Here is a 20,688-nt window from a genome sequence, read left to right as displayed (position 1 = left end):
TCAGCCAAAGAGTTTTCCGGTCACGGGAGACCCCCATTCTTCCCCAAGGTGCAAGACAAAATGTGAGTATGGCGAATCCTGACTTATGAGGTGGGGATTCCTCGACCTTTTGGTATCCACTGGGGCTTAACAAGTCTTGTACATTACATATATAAACTATGCATTAGGTCTTAAATGCCTCTCAATATTAACACACTTTTAATGCTTCTTTTGGTCCATTAGATACGACTGTCAAGTTTCAGAATGACTTTTTTTAGGAGGCATAATATGTAGTAATTCTGTATTCTGTCTTAATAGTACAGATAAATCATGAAGTAATAAAACTCCAAACGAGATCAACAAGGAACTGATAATTGATCCAAGCTTTGCAGCCCGTAAAGAATGTATCGCAGTCCTAACTACTCCGACTAGTTCTGGGATCATATCTTTGCCAGCATAAAGGTGTCTTGAAAAATCTTAAATTTAACTTGGTGAAATCTAGGTCAATTTAGATTGAATGACAATGGGGGGAGCAATGGATTAGATCAATTGTTTCATTGCCACAAAGTTTCTTTGTTTTTGTGTTCTTTGTGTTTTGTCTTCCTTTTTTGGGTTGGATTTGTGATGTTTATCTGGTCTCCTTGGCAGCCTGACCCCTGCCACTGGCAAAGTGGACAAGGTGGACTCCTGGAAGGTGAAGGTGGAGCCCTCTGCCAACAAGATGGGCCACGCACCCGCCTCCTCCTCCACCACTGTGAGCTCCCCCATGAAGCCAGGCCTTAGCTGCCCGTCCATACCAAAGCCTCCCATGCTCGCTCCCGGGCAGATCCCCAACGGGAAGGGACACCTCTCCTTGCCGGACAAGAAGCAGGACAACAACAGTGCCAGTAGCAAGCGACCGCAGTACAAGAGGCCCCTACAAGGTGAGGGTCTTGTCTTGCTGCCGGTAGTAAGACGAGTGTTGGTGTTGACCATGTAGTGTTTCTAAATTTAGCGTCTGATTTGGTCAGTAACCCGTGGACCATGAGTGTCAGTTCTTGTCCATAACACCATGGCGACAAAACTGGTGACCTTACACCTTACAAATAGATCTAGTCAAAAGGTCAGTGCTCTGGACTGCAGCAACGATGACTACAGTAAATAGTGATTTCAGTTGACAAGTGTTGGGTACAGCACAACAAAAGATTTTAGAGGAAAACACAACCATGTGGTATTAATGGTGTGATGTCTTGATATGCAAACGTAATACTCTTGTTGGAGATTATCTCTTACCTCTTTGCTGCTGTGATGCTCGTCCACTGCAGAGCGCGAGTTCAACCCAGACATCCACTGTGGGGTCGTGGACCTGCCTGCCAGGAAGCCATGCACAAGATCCTTAACATGCAAGGTACCTGTCCTTTAACCTCACCATGTACCAGAACCTTTACATTCAAGGTACCTGTCCTTTAACCTCACCATGCAAAAGATCCTTAACATGCAAGGTACCTATCCTTTAACCTCACCATGCACAAGATCCTTAACATGCAAGGTACCTGTCCTTTAACCTCACCATGCACCAGAACCTTTACATGCAAGGTACCTGTCCTTTAACCTCACCATGCACAAGATCCTTAACATGCAAGGTACCTGTCCTTTAACCTCACCATGCACCAGAACCTAGCCAGTGCCGGCACAGTCAACTGTGGTCATTCTCAACACCTCAGAAGACATCTTTCCACATTTTATCAGCTAAAAATCCAGTGTATAATCTGGAGTAAATATCCAGTCTATGATGGTGGAAGCGCTAACATTTGAATCCTAACTGTAGGACTCACCCTAAAAATAAGCTTCCATGTTTACCTCCTCTTGTCTGCTTTTACCATAACCACGCCCCTCTCTCTCGGTGTGTCTGTGTGTCTGTGTGTCTGTGTGTGTGTGTGTGTGTGTGTGTGTGTGTGTGTGTGTGTGCGTCCATTTCTCTGCAGACACATTCCTTAAGCCAGAGGAGGGCCGTGCCGGGCCGGGGGAAGCGCTTCGACACGCTGCTGGCCGAGCACAAGAGCAAGGCCCGAGAGAAGGAGCTCCAGCACAGGTCCGACCTCCCCCCGCAAACCCCCCCTCTCAGGGACCCTCATCCTCCCCCCTCCTCCCGCCTTTTACAAGACCCCCACCAGGTCTCCCATGGCAACGGCACCGCCGATGCCACCAAGCCTTCGCTCCTCAGCAAACCCAAACCTCACAATCCTGGTCTTCCACGGTGAGTCGCCTGGCCCTTGCCCTCTTCTCCCTGATGCCCCCTGTCCGTGCCTCCCTCCTACCAGTAGAACACCTCCACTGCCGGGCATCGGACAGTGAGCGGCTACAGCAGCCTTCAGGTGTTTTGTGTTCTCATTAGTAAGGATTCTTCTCACTCAAATGTGAGACGGCAAAAAAACTAGGTTGCTGTTGAAACATTCCAGGGCTTTAGGAGTTCTCTGCTGTTTGTTTGTAAATACGTGTAAATATGTGTAAGTATGACAAAGCTGGCCTGGCTTATTAAATAATGACGCAATAAAGACAGCTGGCAGTAGTCGAATGGGATTAAGAGTGTCATGATAGACAGTTACTTTTACCCTGAAGGTTGTGATTGTCATAGCAACCCTTGCATATGATGTGGTTTTGTTGTTGTTGTTCCTGCCAGACTGAACAGCAGTAGCTCTCACAGTGGGGGCTCGGTCCAGGGGGACCTCGGCTCGGTCCACGAACCGCCCCACCACCCGGCGGCCGCCATCGACGGCCAGACGTGCCTGTCCAGCGACGAGGGCGAGGCAGAGGAGCGCGAGGACGCCCAGGATAAGCTGGACTGCCACTATTCAGGTTACCACCCGCGGCCGGCAGCTGTAAGTACCCCCATGGCCCCCGAGCCTGGCCATCTGGTCAGCACCCACCCCAGTCCAACTGCTGATCCAGAAACCCGCAATTTAAAAGCGCGTTGCTAGTTGAACCCCAAACGACAGTGATTTATGTGAGTTATTATGCATTCTAGGCTTTATGCTGAGCGGTGCGTTTATAACAGTTTAGTGAGCGGCTCCCTGTGGTAACTGCTTAAGAAGAGGGTTTCTGAGCTGCTCCGATACAGCCAACATCAGTGGCAACACACTGGCGATCCCTGCTGAGAGAGTGATCACGGCGTAAAGAAACGGCCCTCTCTCTCTCTCTGGCTGCTCGAGTACTTGTGGTTGTTGCTAAGGCGGCGAATGGGGCGTGATGTAGCCTTCCACTGTGTTCTTCTCCCCGTAGTATTGCACCTTTGGGAGCCGCCTCTACGGGAGGAGCTGTCACTCGTTTGACCGACGCTGGGACCGAGTGCGCTGTGCTTTCAATGTGATGATGGACAAGCACGTCAACTCTCAGATGTGGAAGTGAGTCGACAGGTTTTCACACTCATGCACACGTGTTTTGCATGTTTTGAACCCCCCCCCCCCCCCAAGGTTTGTTTATAGAGTCGAGACATGCTTGAGGTGTGTAGATCCATAATTTAAAAACTCACTGTTAAGAAAGAAAGTTTCAATGGCAGCTGCTTCTTATAATATCAATTTGTTAACCAAGCTGTAGACTGACACCTGCACCTGCAGTTTCCAATACAGTAGAGAGACTGGCAGAAACAATACCAGCCACCATTACAAACTAATCAGAGACCGGAGAATATAAACGGTGCTGATCGACAATAGTGCAAGTGTCTGCAAATGTATGCAGGGCTTCGGTCAAGTTGGAAAGAAATGGACCTATTCAAACGAAGTAGGCTATGGGATTATGACTTCACATCAAGTTAAAACTGAAGATGTACAGTCGGTAAGCTCCAATATCCAAAGGGAGTGATTATAACAGAGTTTTCCCTATTTAACAGTGACACTGTAATGGGGGGAAAACATAAAGCCGTATCAGCATATTAAGCACCAAATTTGATACTGTGATGATTTGTAACGTTCTGTGTAACCTACATGTACTTAGAACTAGGCCTACTGCTGACATCGAACAATATGCTGTTTCACCTTGTAGTGGCACTCGACCTTAATACAGCCCTCGGGAGCATGTAGCTGAAAAGATGCTTCAATCAGTGGCAGAATGCGCGCAAGAGTTGTATAGTTTTTTTTTCGGCTTCCCCCCCCATGGGAGAATTCGCCCCATAGTCATGAGAACGAATAGTATACTAATAACTATTTGATTCTCTTCGCCCCATAGTCATGAGAACGAATAGTATACTAATAACTATTTGATTCTCTTCGCCCCATAGTCATGAGAAACGAATAGTATACTAATAACTCTTTGATTCTCTTCCAGGAAAATTCCGCTAGCGCTGGAGAACTCGTCGGCCCACAGGACAAGCACAAACTCCTCCTCCTCCTCCTCCTCGTCGTCAGTGTCCGCTGCCCCCCGCAGTGTCTCCCCGTCTCATTCGGGCTTCCGTAGCCCCTCCCCCGCCCCTCCGGCCCCGCCTCCCCCGGCCTACGGGCAGTCGCACGACAGTGGCAGCAGCAGTGGCAAGCCTGCCCTCTCCTACGGGACGACCTTAAACGCCCGCACCGCCACGGCCGGCGCCCAGGGCTCGGCCGAGCACCCCGCCTACGGCACGCAGTCCCGACAAGTGTCTTCGTCGCCCCAGATGCCTTCGCCCCATCACCCGTCGCCGGTCTCGGGCCGGTCGCTCAAGCAGCCTCGGACCAGCGGCAGCAGCAAGTCCTCCTTCAGGCCCAAGGAGTCGCCGTCTGCCAGCCTGGCCCACTCCACCAACACCAACACCGCCTCTTCCACCAACAGCAGCAGTGGCGGCAGCATCAGTCTGGGGAAGAAGCGGAAGAACAGCTCCCTGCTTATGTCCTACACCACCGAGGCCAGCCCTTCCTCCTCCTCCTCCTCTTCGTCGTCGCCCTTCAAGAGGAACTGCGTGGTGGGCTCGTCGGGGAGCTCGTTTCACGCCTCGCCTGCCTCCTCCAACCCTTCCTCCACGACCACCTCCTCGTCCTCCTCACACACCGGTGTCTACACTGTAGGGCTGAACTGCACTCCGGGCCGGACTAGCGGGCTGAGTCTGAGGCACGAGCCGTCGGCCCGCGGGCCGCCCTCCGCTAGCCCAGCCGAGTCCATCAAGCGCATGAGCGTGGTGATGAACAGCAGCGACTCCACACTCTCGCTCGGGCCTTTCGTCCACCAGGGCGGCGATGGTGGCGGCGGGGGGCAGCAGCAGCATGGCGCTTTCGGCCACCCCGACGCCCGCCTGGAGGGTAAGAAACGCAAGGGCTCTCCAGCCACTGGCTCCATCAACAGCAGCTCAGGAGGGCTAACTGGAGGCCAGGGCCCGGGAAGGCCCAAGGTGACCAAGTCTCCATCGGTCAACAACATCCACAGCAAGCACGCACGTACCATACCCAGCACACCTGGCCTCTCCAACAACTCCCTCATACATCAGGTATGTTGCAACACCAGTGAGTCGTCCAAATATGTAGCCAAATAGATAGCTTTTATCTTTACATGATCTGTAGTTTCTACCTGTATGTGATCTGTAGTTTCTACCTGTACGTGACCTTACCAGTAGTTGAAAATGTCAAATTCAAAACCGATCAGGGACATTAGGACGGTGCAATTGAATTTCAATTTTGGCTCCAAACGAAAAATAGTATAATTATATAAATAAATAGCATAATTGAGAAAAAAAACACATTGCCTTGCCACTTGCCACATTCTGTTAAAAAATAGTGTTTTTGGAAATACATACAATTTCAACTCTCATAGCGCACTGATTCACGCTGCTTCTTTAAGCCACACACTCGACACGCCCCTCCCCTCCGTGCACTGACCACTCAAGCAGTTTTGGGTTGTGTGTGTGTGTGTGTGTGTGTGTGTGTGTGTGTGTGTGTGTGTGTGTGTGTGTGTGTGTGTGTGTGTGTGTGTGTGTGTGTGTGTGTGTGTGTGTGTGTGTGTGTGTGTGTGTGTGTGTGTGTGTGTGTGTGTGTGTGTGTTTGCTCGTGCAGTCGGTAGCATCATGAACCACAACGAAATTGTTAATTGAGGCGACCAAACTACTTGTGGCAAGATGGCTAATCTAACGTTAGCACACGCCTGTGTCTTTAAATCAGCATGTTACAGCTTGTCTATTAGCTTCTACTAGTGCACGAGTATAACATTAGGCAAACGTGAGGATAACATTAGGCAAATGTGAGGATAGATAGATAGATAGATAGATACTTTATTGATCCCCAGGGAGTATAACATTATGCAAACGCAAACGCTACCTTTAGATCATTAACATTGATTGTTTGCTCCTTCAGTCCCATGAGACATATTTTCCAAAAACCAAACCCCACACAAAACACACTGACCAGCGTGACTAACTTGTATATTAGCTATCAACCAATCAACTAGTCGTTTTAACCGGTGCTGGCAGCTGAAGCAGAGAGCCAAGAGAAGATAACTAATAAAAAGACGTAGGAGAGGAGAAAGAGAAAAGCTGTGAATATGCTGCTATGAAGAGCCGACTGCAGACACAAGCAGAGATGTAGGCAAGCCTACACATGACACAAGTAGAATTCTAAAGAAAAGGGCTTTTTTATCAGATCATCAGCGAACATGTCATTGGATTTAATCCAAAATGCCTGAATATGCCACACACCACAGTCTGTAGGCCTAATCACAGTGTAATGCATCTGCAGTATGTTCTCTTATGAATAAGTAGAATTTAAGACTTTATGTTATACAAGTTATTTAACTTCACTTATTAGTGATATTTTTCTGGGGTTATGGAAATAAGATAAGGCTAATGTACCCCTCCCCCATCCCAATGAATTATCGTTAATCGATAATCATGATTACAATTTTGACTAAAATAATCGTGATTATGATTTTTGCCATAATCGAGTAGCCCTAAGGGATTATGCTGTTCTTGCTGACTATAGGGTGTAAGTGGGAGCTCCTTGTTAATGTTAACTGGTACAGTGACTGATCCTTCCCTATACTCTTCTCACAGCCAAAGGCACGTCCCTGACATTGGTGACCAGGGCTGGACTGTGTCTGACGGCGAGACGGAACTAGAGGACGAGGCCTTTCTGATGCGCTACTCTCGGCTTCCCATGATCCTCAGGGGTTGAACAACTTCTTGGATGGTCCGGTGACATCATGGGTAAAGGTCCTCTTAAAGCCATGTGGGTTTTGCTCTGCAAAGACTGTGGGGGCCATGTGGAGCGTGATTGTGGGGGAGAAGGTGGGCAGGGAGGGGGGGGGGGGGGTGGCAGGGATTCCAGCATGCCTCACCACTAGGGGGCAAAAGTGAGCTGCTCTGGTGGCGCTGGAGGAGGAGGAAGGAGGAGAATGGGGAAGTGCCCCTGACTGGCCTGGTGCTTAGGGACAGTGGCATGGGAAAAGGGCTGGTACCACGCACTCTAGGCCGTCACCGCAACCTCGCAGTACGGGGAGCAACTGGAGAGCCAGCACAGCAAAGCGATTACTTTTCCCCCACCACCTGTCTCTTCCATTTGTGCGTGTTGGCATGTGTGAATGTGTCCGTGTGTGCGTATGTCAATGTTTATGTGAACGCCTGGGTTACGTCAGGTTAGATTCTGCTGGACTACTGGAAGAAAGGTCTGAAAATCCACAACAGATGTTTTAGAGTAATGTGTTTGAGCCATCGGAAGTTCCAACACTAAAACACAGTCAACCGCTGTAGTGATGCGTTTTTATTTTTTACTGAAAATGAAAACAATGGACAAATACAGTTTAGTTGGAGGTGTGATGAGATGTTGCAAACCAATTCCTAAATTACCTACACTGAAGACGTATGCAAACATTTAGTCTTAATGTTTCCTTAAAACTGTTGCATTCACAAAATATATATATTTCAGGATAAAAAAAAAAACAAGTTACAGAATTACCATGCATGCCACTGTCTGCAGAGTCACTTACTACACATCACAATCAAAGTACCAAATCACCTTTGGTAAACAGACTGTGAAACGGGTCTTAAGTTATCTGATAAAATGGTGTATTTCCGTTTTTGAGGGTACAGAATACAGGTAAGCAGGTGGCAGTTGCAAGGAAAAAGTTTTTTTTTTTTTACCTTGATGAACCCAATATTTAAAAAAGAATATCAAAAGTAATTTTCAAAAAGTATTAGCCCAGTGAACCTGCTGTACTCAGAAAGCACATATTTTGGGGAAAAGAATCACAAGTACAGTTAACCAAACCACAGTCACTACTACCAACATCATAAAAACACATGATTAGAATTCTGTAGATTCAACACTAGGTTATGTCTCATGTCCGAAGCTTGAACTGCAGACTTCTGAGCGAATAAAGCAATGGCTTACGACCAGCCGTCTTGCTTAGTGAAAGTACTAACATTAATCCTTACTAACGTGATTTCTTTGAGTTCAACTGGAGAATGTTGATTTTGTGGTTTTGTTAAGTCTTTTTAACGTTTTGTTAAGCATTTTATCATTGTTGTCTCCCATGACTTGGTAGCAGCATAATTTCAATGTCTGTTGCATGTGTAGGTCATGTATGATCAGTGTTTACAGCCTTTCACTGTAAAATGCTGAAAGACTCACCTTGTCGGTCCCTTAAACAAAAAGGTCCTAAGTAATCATACTTCCATCTACCAGCTGAGACTGCAAAGAACACTGATGTCCCAGTAATACAATACGGTTCTGACTAGTTCCAATTTGTATAAAAGACAGAGGGCAAAGGTCAAGATGACTCCTTAAGGACCCTAAGTGTTGCTTGGTCTTTGCATACTCACTCGTTCTTGTGTACTTACTCATGGACACCTTGTTTGGGACACAGGTGTGGCTTTGTGTTTCTGTCCACAACACTCTAATGTGCTCTCAAACTTACCGCCATAACCTTCCCAAAGATGACGGCATATCTGGCACCTTCATCATGTCTGAAATGCAACTTCTCCCAGCAGTCTTATCTCCAGTATTGTAACATTTGGCACTTGCAACATAAGCTGCTCCATTTAATCATCCAATGTTTTCACTTGGAGCAAGTTGAGTCTAGAAATGTAGGAACAAACAGCACCAGGTCCTCCCCATGGAGTAATGTGATGGCAATAGTTCACGTTTTTTTGGGACATTAGAATTTCCAAGTTGAGGTTTGGTTTTGTTGGTTTGTTTTGCATACATCAAGCTCATGTATTGTGTGTTAGACACAGCGTCTCGCTGCGACTCCTGTCCATGTTAACTCCAGTGATGTCAAATCACCAGACCTAGCAGAAGAAGCCGAGCGTTTTCTATCTTTCTTTGGCTTCTTTCGTACATAAGTAAAAAAAAAAAAAGTATTGAAGTATCCCTATTTCAGAATACATATTTTGTTAAAAAAAAAAAAAAGAATTGTACATATTGAGATGTATTTTTGCACAGGCATTTTCTTACAATTTTTTGGTACAATTGAGATCATTATTATTTATTTAGTAAAAAAGGATAACTTTTAAGATTATTTGAAGTGGTTCACTGCCAAGCCAATAATGCAATATGCCTCTTAACTAGCAACCAGAGCATAAGTCACACATACTGGGATCTTTTAAGATGAGTTTTACCACTGTAGCGGGAGTCTCAATCACTTGATGCATCGTTATATTTTCAAAGGTCTCAAGTTTTCACTTGTCAGATTATTGCCTCCAAATCAATCAAGACGAAGTTAGAATGTGAATATAAGATGGCCTGTGATACTGTGTGTGAGGCTACCTGTGTCCTTGTCATCCCCCCCACCCCACCTGTGTGTCAAAGATGTCATGAATCATAGCATCATTATCTTTGTGTATGGCAACACGCTCAACAGAGGCTTAAGGATGGAAGCAATTCAACAGCAAGGTAGATGAACTTGCACACTTTGCATCAATCGTTGCCAAACCTTAATCCGAAAACACTGCTTTTAATTGAAATTAAATTGCCGCTTTGTTTTTTTTAAATAATGAAGAAAAAGAAAGTGCCTGAATTAGTTTCCTTTTGACTGTTTCGAGGGCAGAAAGTATTGTTCAGTATTTCTTTTTCTTTACATTACTTGAATGTTATGAAATGGTTTAGGAGCTTGCTTGATGAACCTGCCTACCAGTCCTACATGTGAAACCTTTTTTTTTTCTATCCAGGGTTTTCAGGTGAGAGGAATATTATATTTTCACAGAAACCCCAAATTTCAAGGTTTTAAGTCTGATTATTTGGTCTTAACCATTTTTTTAATGTTTTTGTTTATCTTCCAATTCCAACTCAACTGACAATGTTTCTGTGTATTTGAAACTTTGTGAGGATGATGTTTGACTCAGCACCGTAGACTTGGAATGTGAATGAGGCCGGACACAGCTTGCTTATGGGGTTATGGTTCCACATAGAAACTCATGTAAAAGTGTGTATATTTGATTTCTTTTTTTTGTATACATAATCAAAATCATTTGATCAGCTGGACTTTTGTGTGTTGGCTGCTATGTAATTCATGAACAAACATAGTAGGTTAGACTTACTATTTAAAGTAAAGATTGTATAGTCTATTTGTTTTGTAACAGGTTTCTGTAAATAAAAAATAATTTATACAGTTATTTATACAAACACAATGTTTCATGTACTTATTGAATATTTGGGCTTTACCGAGTTGCATGGCAGAATTGTACAACTTGACATTAAGACATTTTGGAAAAAGTGTCTGAAAAGGTTTTTTTTTTATTATATACACAAAAAAGAGAGTAACTTATTCTTACTAATTAGGCATTAAGTATTAAGTACAACCATCAAGGTCGCTCGCATACTGAAGACTTCGCACCATCTTACATGTTGATAACTCTGGACAATTTCTGGACTCTGTTCAGCAGTAGGTCTCCCTTCTTAATAGTCTCTTGGTACTGCCAGTTCTTGCTGTCAGGCCTGCGAAATGAGAGGTTGAGAGAGATGTAAGAGAACCTACTAGGCATACTTCCGAATAACACCAAATTACTTTCAGTTTTTCACTCTTGTTTGTCTTTTACCTGTTGGTCTCAACAATCTCGTTGACCTTGTCGATTTTGCAGTGTAGTCGACCAGCTGCGATGAACCTGGACAGTTCCCTGTGGAGAAACGAGAAGGAAAACGGGACAGATGAAGTGTGCTCTGCCTCTGGACCACCCTGGTGGTGACGTGTGTGTGTGGGGGCAGCGGCGGGGACTCACTGGTCTATGAACTCGGTGCTGACGCCAAAGGCCTCGGCCATGTAGCCCAGGGTCAGGGAGCGGTACGACTCCAGCAGCTGGCTGTAGGCCAGGATGCGCATCTCCCGGACATAGTAGCGGTAGTGCGGCGCAAACAGCCAGTCCTTCTTCATCTCCTGCTCAACTCGAGCTGTGTGCAGACGACACAGAGGAAGACATACTGATGAATGGGGTAGGGGGAAGATAACTGAGTAACTTTGGACAAAAGCGTTTGTTAGGATATGTAGTTTTAGTTGATACTGCTCCAATTTGAGACATACGCCCTGACCTCCTCACATATTAGTTATGGATGGTAACCATGACTCATCCAATCTCGTAAAAGCACACCACCTGGACTGGCAGAAGTCTGGACGTCATAGAGATCAACTGATTTACCTCTATGACAATGACACATGATAATATATTGTTATTACATGATGTAAGAAATCAGCTTTGTATATAGTACTGAGGAGTTGATCACACTCTTTCAACACTGCTTCTACTCACTTACAAACTTTTATATTAAATATTCAATCTTAAATATTGACACAGAATATGTTGTAAGTAAATAGAATGATTCAGTCTGGACTCAGGTGGAGGTAGTAATGGACGGATGTCCACGGTTCAATGGCCCGAGGCAAGTGAAAGAGCATGATGGGCAAGTTGGTAGGCCGGTTACAGACCCGTTTGGTCGTTTTTTTTCGTGCCCATCATGAGCCATTTCTCTGATGCTAACTTGTTGAAGCTAAGTGTGTGAAATAGGGCTGCACGATTATCGCAATCGCAATATGAACCAACGCAATTATCCTATTGCAAAAGCTACACATAATCGTGCGGTTACTTTTGTGACATTTCTGACTTACATACATTTATATATTAACTATGGCACTTCTGGTTGGTGGGTGTGCGTAGTGCGTGAGGGCACAACAATTCTGATTAGTGAGCTCCACAGTCCGTCCCTGCGTCTTGTGCACTGGGCGTGCTCACCAATCAGGGGTGGCACAAATTAAATAGACATTTGAAATATTGAACTCAATTGAGTCAATTCATTGACATTCAAAAATCAAATCACAATCGCAATATCTGCCAAAAAAAGTGCAATTAGATATTTTCCCCAAATCGTGCAGCCCTAGTGTGAAGCTACTAACAGAAAAAAGGGGATACATTACAATGTAATAAATAAGTTATGTAAAAGCGACTTTTTGGGGATCAGGAGAACTATATGAGGGGCCAGTACAAATCAGATGGACTAGCCCAAGGGGAGGAAAATCGGTTGTTGGACACCATGCAGCGGACTCACCGAGAGACTGGAAGAACACAGAGTAGCGGCACTCGTAGAGGGAGAACAGGTACTGACGGACGGCAGGGAGACTGTGCAGAACCTCGAGAATCTCAGCCCCCTTGATCACCTGAAGAGATGCAAATATTATGCAGTCAACCCACCAAGTAGATACACATCAATTACAGCTGAAGATCATTTTTCAACCACCATAATACACAATACCAAAAACCATGATCTCTACGACTAATATTTTGAAGATAGATATATAGATAGATAGATACTTTATTGATCCCCAGGGGAAATTCAATAAGTTACTGAATGCAAGATTGAATATCTTTTCGAGTGCTCTTTTGACAGATACCTTTTCCCTAAGGTCTGGACGCTTTAAAGCGATCATGCACACATACACAGTGTATGTGACAAAGGTCTTGTAGTCCATCAGCTCGTAGGAGGTAAAGGTGGACACGGTGTCCAGGAAGAGCTCAGCTGCCTGCTTGAAGTCACGGATGGCCACGCAGTACAGCCCCTGGTAGACCTTCAAGCGATTCCTCCGATCCCAGTCACCACCTTCCTCAATGAGACTTGAGAGAGAAAAAACAATAGTCATTCTCATTAATTACTTCAAAAGGTGAAGGATCCACTGGTTACAAGACCAAAACCTCAGGTGCATGCTTTTACCTTTTAGCTTTCTCTGTGTTGCGTGTGATGAGGTCATTGTCCATGTAAAACAAACCAATCCGGAGCAAGTAGAAGACTATGTCTAAGCGGTGTCCCAGAGCTACAGTTTTGTCATATGTCTTTCTGAAGGCTGTGAGGGCTTCCTCCTGAACAAACAAACACACACAAAATAAGTCATACTGACACTGATCACGAACATCAATGACTACATAACTATAGTCATTGGTAAACATGTACTTGTGATCAACTGAGTACTCAGCATCAGCAATGGTCTGTTACACAAACAACGTGGTGAAATAATGCAATATACAGGCGCAACAGCCATACAGTTTATATAGCGCAATTATAGTTTCCTTCGTAAACGATACCTTATTCCCAATTCGTATCAAGTATTCTGCTCTGGCCATCATAGCATCCCGAATCTCGCTCTCTCCGAGATTCTTCTCTGCGTCTTCCAAAACATCATCCAACCGTTTCAATTCCTCCTCATTTGCCTTCTTCATTCTGCTCAGAAGGTCCCCATCGACTTGCCATTTCAAGTCTTTGCAAAGGACCTCGTAGTAAGGTGCCATATCTGAAAATATAAATATCGTAACAATTTGCATGGTACCAACACACATGAATACACAGGAATGAAGACACCGAAAAAGACGCCTCCCTAAATAAAGGTTTAGACTACACGTTCCCCAAAACGGAGTGGATGACTGACGTTAGCTTTATCAGATGGCGAGCTAACGTTAGATTGCCTTTAGCACTGACCAGATGATAGAACAAAATTTAGCTAATGTTGACCATTACTTTTTGCTTTATTTCACTAACGTTAGAGTAACGTTAAACGTGTCTGAACTTATTGACCCGAGAGCAAGCAAGCTAGTCCACAAACGTCCCTCACACCTCAGCTAACATATAACGTTAGTTGCTGACTCAAATTGGCCGAAGAATGTTAGCACAATCTACCAAGCTATTTACCGATAGCTTCTACCTAGCTTACTAGCTAACCCTACAATATACAGCATGGTAACAATCAAGGGACACAGATAAAAAGACAAATAACTTATCAAAATGTATAAAGAATTATATTACATTACTTATACCCAGATATCTGTATATGTTTTCAACCAGCCAGAGTTAATTTAACGCTGCACAGTAATCTACCAACCCTAATTGCTAACGTTAGCTGAAAAAACTGGGTAACGTTATACAAGGGTTACTAGCTAACGTTACTCACTGTTTTCTTTGATTGACTCCATAAGCTCCGATTTTACTTTTGCATCTTCTCGATGTGTCAGTAAAAACTTAAGCTGTGCTATCCTCAGGTCTGGGTTCTTAGGTAGACCCTCTTCTTCCAAATTTTCCAGAGGCATTTTGGAGTATTTTACACAGAGCTATCAATCACACACACACTGGTACTTCAACTAGCTAGCTTCTTGCTACAATGACAACGGCGAAATCAAAAACCTGTACTTCCTGTAGAGTGAACTCAACGATTGCACAAAGAGGTGATATTTAACTAAAACACTTGACAAAACTGATTGCTGCCCTCTTCTGGTGGTATGCAGCACCGTAAAGGCAAATAGGCCTAATAATTAATTTCATTTTCTACTCTACATTATAATTTCACCCAAACAAAATGATACACATTTTGGAAACCACACTCACTTTGAGATTGCCAGGACATTGCAATGCTGTCAAAGAGTAGCCTACTGTCCACCAATCACTGAACTTTCTCTCTCAATATGTAAAAAATTAATCTCTTTAAGATGCCTAACTGCATGAGCAAAAATATCACTTGGCATTGAGCACCGCTCTGAACAAGACGTTGTCTAGAAATGGACAGTTTGTTGAAACATCTGGTAAGTTGGCTATATTTTCTTATTTGAAAATAGTCTGGATTAAACCATTTTAACAACTGAGGCCTTTTTTATATAGATAGGCTAATATGCAAAGGAAAATTAGTTAATTTACAATTGTATAACAAACTGTGCAAGAAATTGGTACCAGTATAGGAAATACAATGAATTTGAAATTCAATTTAATTTCAAGGAATTTAATGACCTCAAGGGAGACTATTGCCTATCAACAGAGTAACCTAAAAAGTATTTCTGGACACAAAGTTCATGACTCAGCAGTTTGCTTTTGTCAATGAATGCTACACATGACTGTCGTTGGAACGTGATGTGCATTATGGCACGTGGGTGACGTGAATTTACAGTAGGCCTATTTATTCACTGATTAAGCCTAAGGCACAAGTAACAATTCACTTTAAAGGAACCATATGTAAGAAATGTATTTCAATTAATCATAAAATGGCCCTGATATGTCACTAGACATTAAGAAATCATGTTCATTTCAAATACTTATATCACTGACAACAGTAGTCCGGCCAGGATATTGTCATTTAAAAAGTGAAGTTGCAGCCCTCAACTGATGTTGATGTTGTGTTTTGTCATGTTGTGTTGTGTTTTGGCCTGATGCGCGACCCTCCACCTATCTACTAATCACGAAGTCAGTAGTGTTTCAGCATCCGGGTTGGCAACCTCGAGTCAGGGAGGAGGGGGTTGGGGATACACCGCTCTACAGTAATTTGAAAGTGATTGCAGTACCAGTTTTGGCCACAATCTTACATATGGTTCCTTTAAACAGTGTAAATACTATTGAATTGTATAGTTCTAGAAATTGGTCACAGAAGCTGCTTAGGCCTTCTGCCTGCTCAAAAAGAACTAACTTTTTTGTTCAGTTACAACAAGCTCAATAGTTCCCATGGTAGTCATAACATATCTGATAATCTGGACAGCACCCTAATTCTTTTTCATGATATTGTGAATAAAAGAGTCATATTGAGTTTACTTCTAGAGATTTGAGTTGAGAGCACTCAATTAAGCGCTCGTTTAGTGCTTAGGTTCTACAGCGTGTGAGCTTAACTTGTACGAATTTGCCAGGGATTCTAATGCTCCTGCATCGTAGGCTGTTGTGTGACCATCATTTAGTAAAATCTGGATGCAGGCAACATCTGACTCTCACAGTTCCTCACGCAGATCCGGGGAAATGCTGTGCTCTTCATTATTGTGCTGGGAATGGGAGGAACATTCCAGAATGGATTCCATATCACTGTCCTCAGCTCACCGTCACCGGTAAAGTGGACTATACCTTTGACAATACTTTTGTCACTCTTCCTCAAAGTCTTCAACACCGTATTAATGCTTCCCTGTGAGATCATATTGTACGACTCTCCATCACACAGTCGCCCTGGTTTGCTGTCTCTTTAGTTTGTGAAGCGCTTCATTAACAGTAGCTGGACAGAGCGTTATGGACCCCCAGGGCCAGACACAGTCACATTTATCTGGTCTGCTGTGGTGGCACTCTATGCCTTAGGTGGATTCTTTGGGTCAGTGGGAGTCCGAGTAATCACTGGAAAGCTGGGAAGGTAATATTCTAGTCTGATATTTTTTATCATCACATTCATATTTGATGTTTTTATTTTTATTTTTTCAAAATTATTCTTGTGGGGATTATTCACATGCAGTGTGTTCACCTTTCAGGAAGAAAACTATGATCTATACTAATGTGGTCAGTGTTGTGGCTTCAGCCATAATGCTAACAAGCAAATATGCAAACTCATTTGAAATGATTCTCATTTCACGGTTAATGTTTGGGTTTACATCAGGTAAGATGTTTTTATACATATTGAGAGTCCATATAAGTGATTATGATCTATAGATTTGAGCAATTGTGTTTTGGAAATTAAAATTGCTTCTTGAATACATCTAGCTGAACGACTGAATGAATAACGTCTACCCTTTATTGCTAACTGCAGGTTTACTTGGTAGTGTCCATGTAATTTACCTTGGGGAGAGTTCCCCAAAGAGACTAAGAGGAATGGTCACACTTACATCAGCAACCTTCACGTCCATTGGTAAACTGGCAGGACAGTTTGCAGGCTTAAGGTCAGCTAGAAGTATTCCACAAAGACTAATATTGATTGAAATCCAAATGTACTAAGCATGTAGTTAATAAAATAAAAGCTCAGATCATTTTTGACATACTGAAAATGTTTTGTTTGTTGTGTGAACATGTCAGGGAGGTTCTAGGCCATGAGGAGTGGTGGAACATCCTGCTCAGTGTCCCGACAGCGTTCACCCTGATCCTGCTGTTTTTTCTTCCGTACTTTCCTGAGGCACCGCGGTATTTGCTCATAGAGAAAAACAACGCAGAGAAATGCAAGAAAGGTGACAAGATTTGAACATCACATCAGCTGAGAAAGGTGGGGGGTAGGAGGGGGGGGGGCCTTGCGGTCAGTGCCAGGGCCTTCCAAAATAAGTTACACTTTCAAGGAGTTGCAAGTCATGGATGACACTGCCTTTGGCATGACTAAAGTCTCATACAGATGATTTACTCTAACCACCTCAGCACTTGCTACAAGACCAATCTCATGTTTGACAGCATATAGCTTGGAGCTGCAACACCCACAGTGTTTTATACCTAAACATCAAAATATCCAGGACATTTTAAAGAATAGTTTGAATATAATAACTTATTAATAAGCACACCTTCAAACTTAAACCTAACTCTCTCCAACCCCCCCCCCCCCCCCCCCCCCCCCTCTCTCTCTCTCTCTCGCTGTGTGTGGTGGTGGACTCTCAGCCCTGCAGTGTTTGTGGGGTCCTGGGGACTATGAGAAGGAGATGGAGGAGATGAAGGCAGAGCAGGCGGCCATCGGGGGCGAACGCTCCAAGAGCCTGCTGGAGCTGCTCCGAGATAAGAACGTCCGTTGGCAGCTCATCACCATGCTGGTGGTCCACAGCTGCATCCAGTTCTGTGGCATCTCGGCCGTAAGACTACAGCACCTCTTTTACCCTTTAACAGGCTTTGGGGGGAGGAGCCTGCAATGATGCTTGCTGAATTCATCACATGTGCATGCACCAAATGCAAACAAACATCTGTGCTTACAGTGGCCTACATTATTCATGACCAAGGAGAGCCCAAAATACTCAATCTCAATCTTGGCTCTAAATCTGGCTCTAATAAACGTTTTAAAAATGTCCTGTGTGTTTGAGTCAGAATTCTAAACCTTTCTTCCTCCTCTAGATCAGCGCCTTCTCCTACACCATCTTCCAGGAAGCTGGCATTTCAGAGGACAAAATCCGCTACGTGACTCTGGGCATTGGAATGTCCGAGGTCTTCACCTCCATCTCATGCGTGAGTTGCAGCCGACACGACACAGGTCTGTCCTGAAATAACGGAGTCTGTTGTCTGGCGCTCAGCATAAGTGAATGGGGAAAGCTGAGTGTTTTTAACGGGATAATAAATCACCTGCGTGCTCCTCTGGTGCCGTCCACCCTCTCCGCAGCACCAGCAGTAATGACACTGACCGATGGCGTGGCCAGGAGCCAGCTGGAAACTCGTTTATAAAAGAGGTGTATATAATGAACCTATAGTGGTTCTTTGAAGAACTAGATCAACTGGTTCTTTGAAGATCCTTGTTTGAGGGTTCTTTTAAGATCCTTTTGGGAATAGGAGCTTGGAAGAACCTTTTGAAAAGGTGCTTCATAGAACTAAAACAAGTTCTTTGAAGAACCATTCATTAAATGGTTCTTTAAAGAACTGTTGCCTCGATGGTTCTTTGAAGCACTGAAAAAGGTTCTTCTATGGCATCGCTCTGAAGAACCGGTACTGGCCCCATTATTTTTTAGAGTGTACTTCTCTATCCATCTTGTTTATTTATCAGTTTTTATTTGTGTTGCTCTGTGTCCACAGGGGCTCCTCATCGAGCACGTGGGCAGACGGGTGTTGCTATGGAGAGGATTCGCTGCCATGTCTGTGATCATGGCGTCAATCACGATCACGCTTCTGCTGCAGGTCAGTCTCCTTCATCCTCACTACTTTCCTCCCTCTGTATACACAAATTATGAAATCTTGTCTTCTGCTGAAGACTTCAAAGGTCTCGGTGAAAATAATTTCTCCAAGGTGCCTAGAGTATCTGACGTGCTCAGATAACGATAGAGATGATTCTGAGAGAACAGGATTATATTTAACTTTTGTCATTTTGCCACATCCTTTTTGCACACAGTGAGTCATTCTTTTGTCAGTTATTATCCAATTGTTGTATTCAAATAATGTGTACTCTTCTGTCTCACTTCCTTACTTGGGCGAAGGACTTTGCCTCCTGGATTTCTTTCTGCACCGTCGCCTTGTTTTTCCTCTTTATTATCTTCTATTGTGGAGGACCTGGTATGTATGACAAACAATTAGGCTTCATCCCAACATGCAGGCACTTATGCATACTCTGAATGGTGTCAGCCTGCTCACGTAGAGAGTGTTTCGGCCAGCTGAAGTAAGATATTCTCTCACTGCCTCTCTTCCAGCTGGAGTTCTGCCCTCCCTTACTCATGAGATCTTTATCCAGTCGTGTCGGCCTGCAGCCTTCGTGTTTATGGGGACGCTGCGCTGGCTAGGGTTCACCGTGCTCGGTTTCATCTTCCCCTTTCTCATAGTAAGTCAGATGACGTGGAGGAGGCAACGTACTGTTATTGAAAGAAATGAAATTATTTTTTTTAGAATAAGAAGAGTTCTTTGAGATTCCTTTGCTCTGGCTGAAAGGTAAAGTCATTAAGATCTCTGAAGAACAATGCACCATTGTTATGCACGTGGGTCTATCATGTAAAAGCAGCCAGGCTTAATAGGTTTAATTAGCTACTCTGCGTTTACAATTACAGATTGTACTACTTAATGAGCTGTTATTTGTAGATCAGTTCTTATAGGCTCTAGATCCTTGTGCTTAAGGCTCTATATCTCTCATGCACTTATTAAATGCCGTCACTTTGAAAGTGCTTAAATGCATAAAAAGTTTGACAGCAAAAGATTGCAATTTTTACAGCTGGCTGGGTGAGTTTTCTGGGGGTTGAGAAAACTGTGTAATTACCACCCCCATGGAGACCTCTCTCTCTCTGTCTCTCTCTCTCTCTCTGGCATTCTCTCATCTCACTTCTCTCTCCTTCCGTAGGCCCAGCTGAAATCCTTCAGCTTTTTGCTGTTCTCTGGAGCATGTTTGGGTGGTGCTTTGTTTGGGTTTTTCCTCCTGCCCGAGACCAAGGGCAAGACCCTCCTGGAAATATCCGAGGAGTTCAAGAGGATCAAAGTGTGTGGGTCTCCGAAGAAAGAGGATGTGTGTTTGGCGACAAAGTTTTAGTGCACTTGTGTAGAGACCTCTTGTATCAATCGCTAAGATGACTGACTGTAGTCCTGCTCTTTAGCTGCACATCTCTGCTGCACTTTATTCATTCACAATAAGATTGGTGATCGCATATTTCATTGTGAGAACAAAGAAGGTTTTATCACTTTGAACCATACATGGCACTGAAGGTGACTTTACACCAAGCTCCATCCAACTGTGACCCATCCAACTGTAACAACCTCTGGACTGTCATCGTATTAAAATGTGTGTGTCTGTAAACTGACTGTTTAACACTCTGTAAAGCGCCATGAGACATGTGCAATGTTTTGGCGCTCTAGAAGTGATATTAAATTGAATTGAAATTGTAAAGAATATGATATGCTTGTGATATGTAAGACTCTACCCTGTAGGGTATTCATG

The 20,688-nt window shown here is 44.0% G+C and overlaps 3 protein-coding genes across 4 annotated transcripts in view; 2 read left to right on the top strand and 1 right to left on the bottom strand.

Moving 5' to 3' along the window:
* The window catches only part of atxn7 (ataxin 7), a 31,149-nt gene extending 23,943 nt beyond the window's left edge, over positions 1-7,206 (top strand). For both annotated transcript variants that reach the window (XM_076269007.1, XM_076269008.1), the window contains 8 exons: positions 1-62; positions 628-902; positions 1,284-1,366; positions 1,944-2,215; positions 2,639-2,837; positions 3,238-3,359; positions 4,279-5,404; positions 6,959-7,206. The exon at positions 1-62 is cut by the window's left edge and continues 197 nt beyond it. In XM_076269007.1, coding sequence (XP_076125122.1) covers positions 1-62; positions 628-902; positions 1,284-1,366; positions 1,944-2,215; positions 2,639-2,837; positions 3,238-3,359; positions 4,279-5,404; positions 6,959-6,976 — 2,157 coding nt within the window. In that variant the 3' untranslated portion in view covers positions 6,977-7,206. The remainder of the gene's footprint in view (positions 63-627; positions 903-1,283; positions 1,367-1,943; positions 2,216-2,638; positions 2,838-3,237; positions 3,360-4,278; positions 5,405-6,958) is intronic.
* Positions 7,207-10,619: 3,413 nt separating this feature from the next.
* psmd6 (proteasome 26S subunit, non-ATPase 6) lies at positions 10,620-14,543 on the bottom strand. Its single transcript, XM_076269009.1, has 8 exons — positions 14,326-14,543; positions 13,466-13,671; positions 13,098-13,243; positions 12,781-13,000; positions 12,438-12,546; positions 11,120-11,288; positions 10,940-11,017; positions 10,620-10,838 (listed from the first exon to the last, which is right to left on the bottom strand). Exons 1-8 carry the CDS (start codon positions 14,459-14,461, stop codon positions 10,742-10,744), a joined length of 1,161 nt encoding a protein of 386 aa, XP_076125124.1. The 5' UTR covers positions 14,462-14,543; the 3' UTR covers positions 10,620-10,741.
* Positions 14,544-14,926: 383 nt separating this feature from the next.
* slc2a9l1 (solute carrier family 2 member 9, like 1) lies at positions 14,927-20,283 on the top strand. The gene is made up of 12 exons (XM_076269252.1): positions 14,927-14,950; positions 16,133-16,228; positions 16,364-16,521; positions 16,637-16,761; positions 16,912-17,041; positions 17,175-17,323; positions 17,739-17,926; positions 18,183-18,293; positions 18,852-18,953; positions 19,250-19,325; positions 19,460-19,587; positions 20,098-20,283. The coding sequence occupies exons 1-12, from the start codon at positions 14,927-14,929 to the stop codon at positions 20,281-20,283; spliced, it is 1,473 nt and encodes a 490-aa protein (XP_076125367.1).
* The last annotated feature ends 405 nt before the right edge of the window (positions 20,284-20,688 follow it).

The sequence above is a fragment of the Alosa pseudoharengus genome, unplaced genomic scaffold (assembly GCF_046254945.1).
Source record: "Alosa pseudoharengus isolate Yale_2024_CS ecotype anadromous, Long Island Sound unplaced genomic scaffold, YU_APseudo_1.1 YU_APseudo_1.1_scf_5, whole genome shotgun sequence".
NCBI classification, from domain to species: Eukaryota; Metazoa; Chordata; class Actinopteri; order Clupeiformes; family Clupeidae; genus Alosa; species Alosa pseudoharengus.
The sequence above is the reverse complement of the archived record's forward strand: the minus strand, read 5'-3'. Positions and strand labels throughout refer to the sequence as shown.

Bases quoted from the DNA above. Each gene is read 5' to 3' on its own strand.
- psmd6 (XM_076269009.1), bottom strand. From the start codon at position 14,461: ATGCCTCTGGAAAATTTGGAAGAAGAGGGTCTACCTAAGAACCCAGAC. The intron at 13,672-14,325 runs GTGAGTAACGTT...TTATATTTTCAG, and splicing joins GGAGTCAATCAAAGAAAACA to ATATGGCACCTTACTACGAG. The intron at 13,001-13,097 runs GTAAAAGCATGC...TTCTCTCTCAAG, and splicing joins AACACAGAGAAAGCTAAAAG to TCTCATTGAGGAAGGTGGTG.
- slc2a9l1 (XM_076269252.1), top strand. From the start codon at position 14,927: ATGGACAGTTTGTTGAAACATCTG. The intron at 16,229-16,363 runs GTAAAGTGGACT...CTGTCTCTTTAG, and splicing joins TCCTCAGCTCACCGTCACCG to TTTGTGAAGCGCTTCATTAA. The intron at 18,294-18,851 runs GTGAGTTGCAGC...CTGTGTCCACAG, and splicing joins TCTTCACCTCCATCTCATGC to GGGCTCCTCATCGAGCACGT.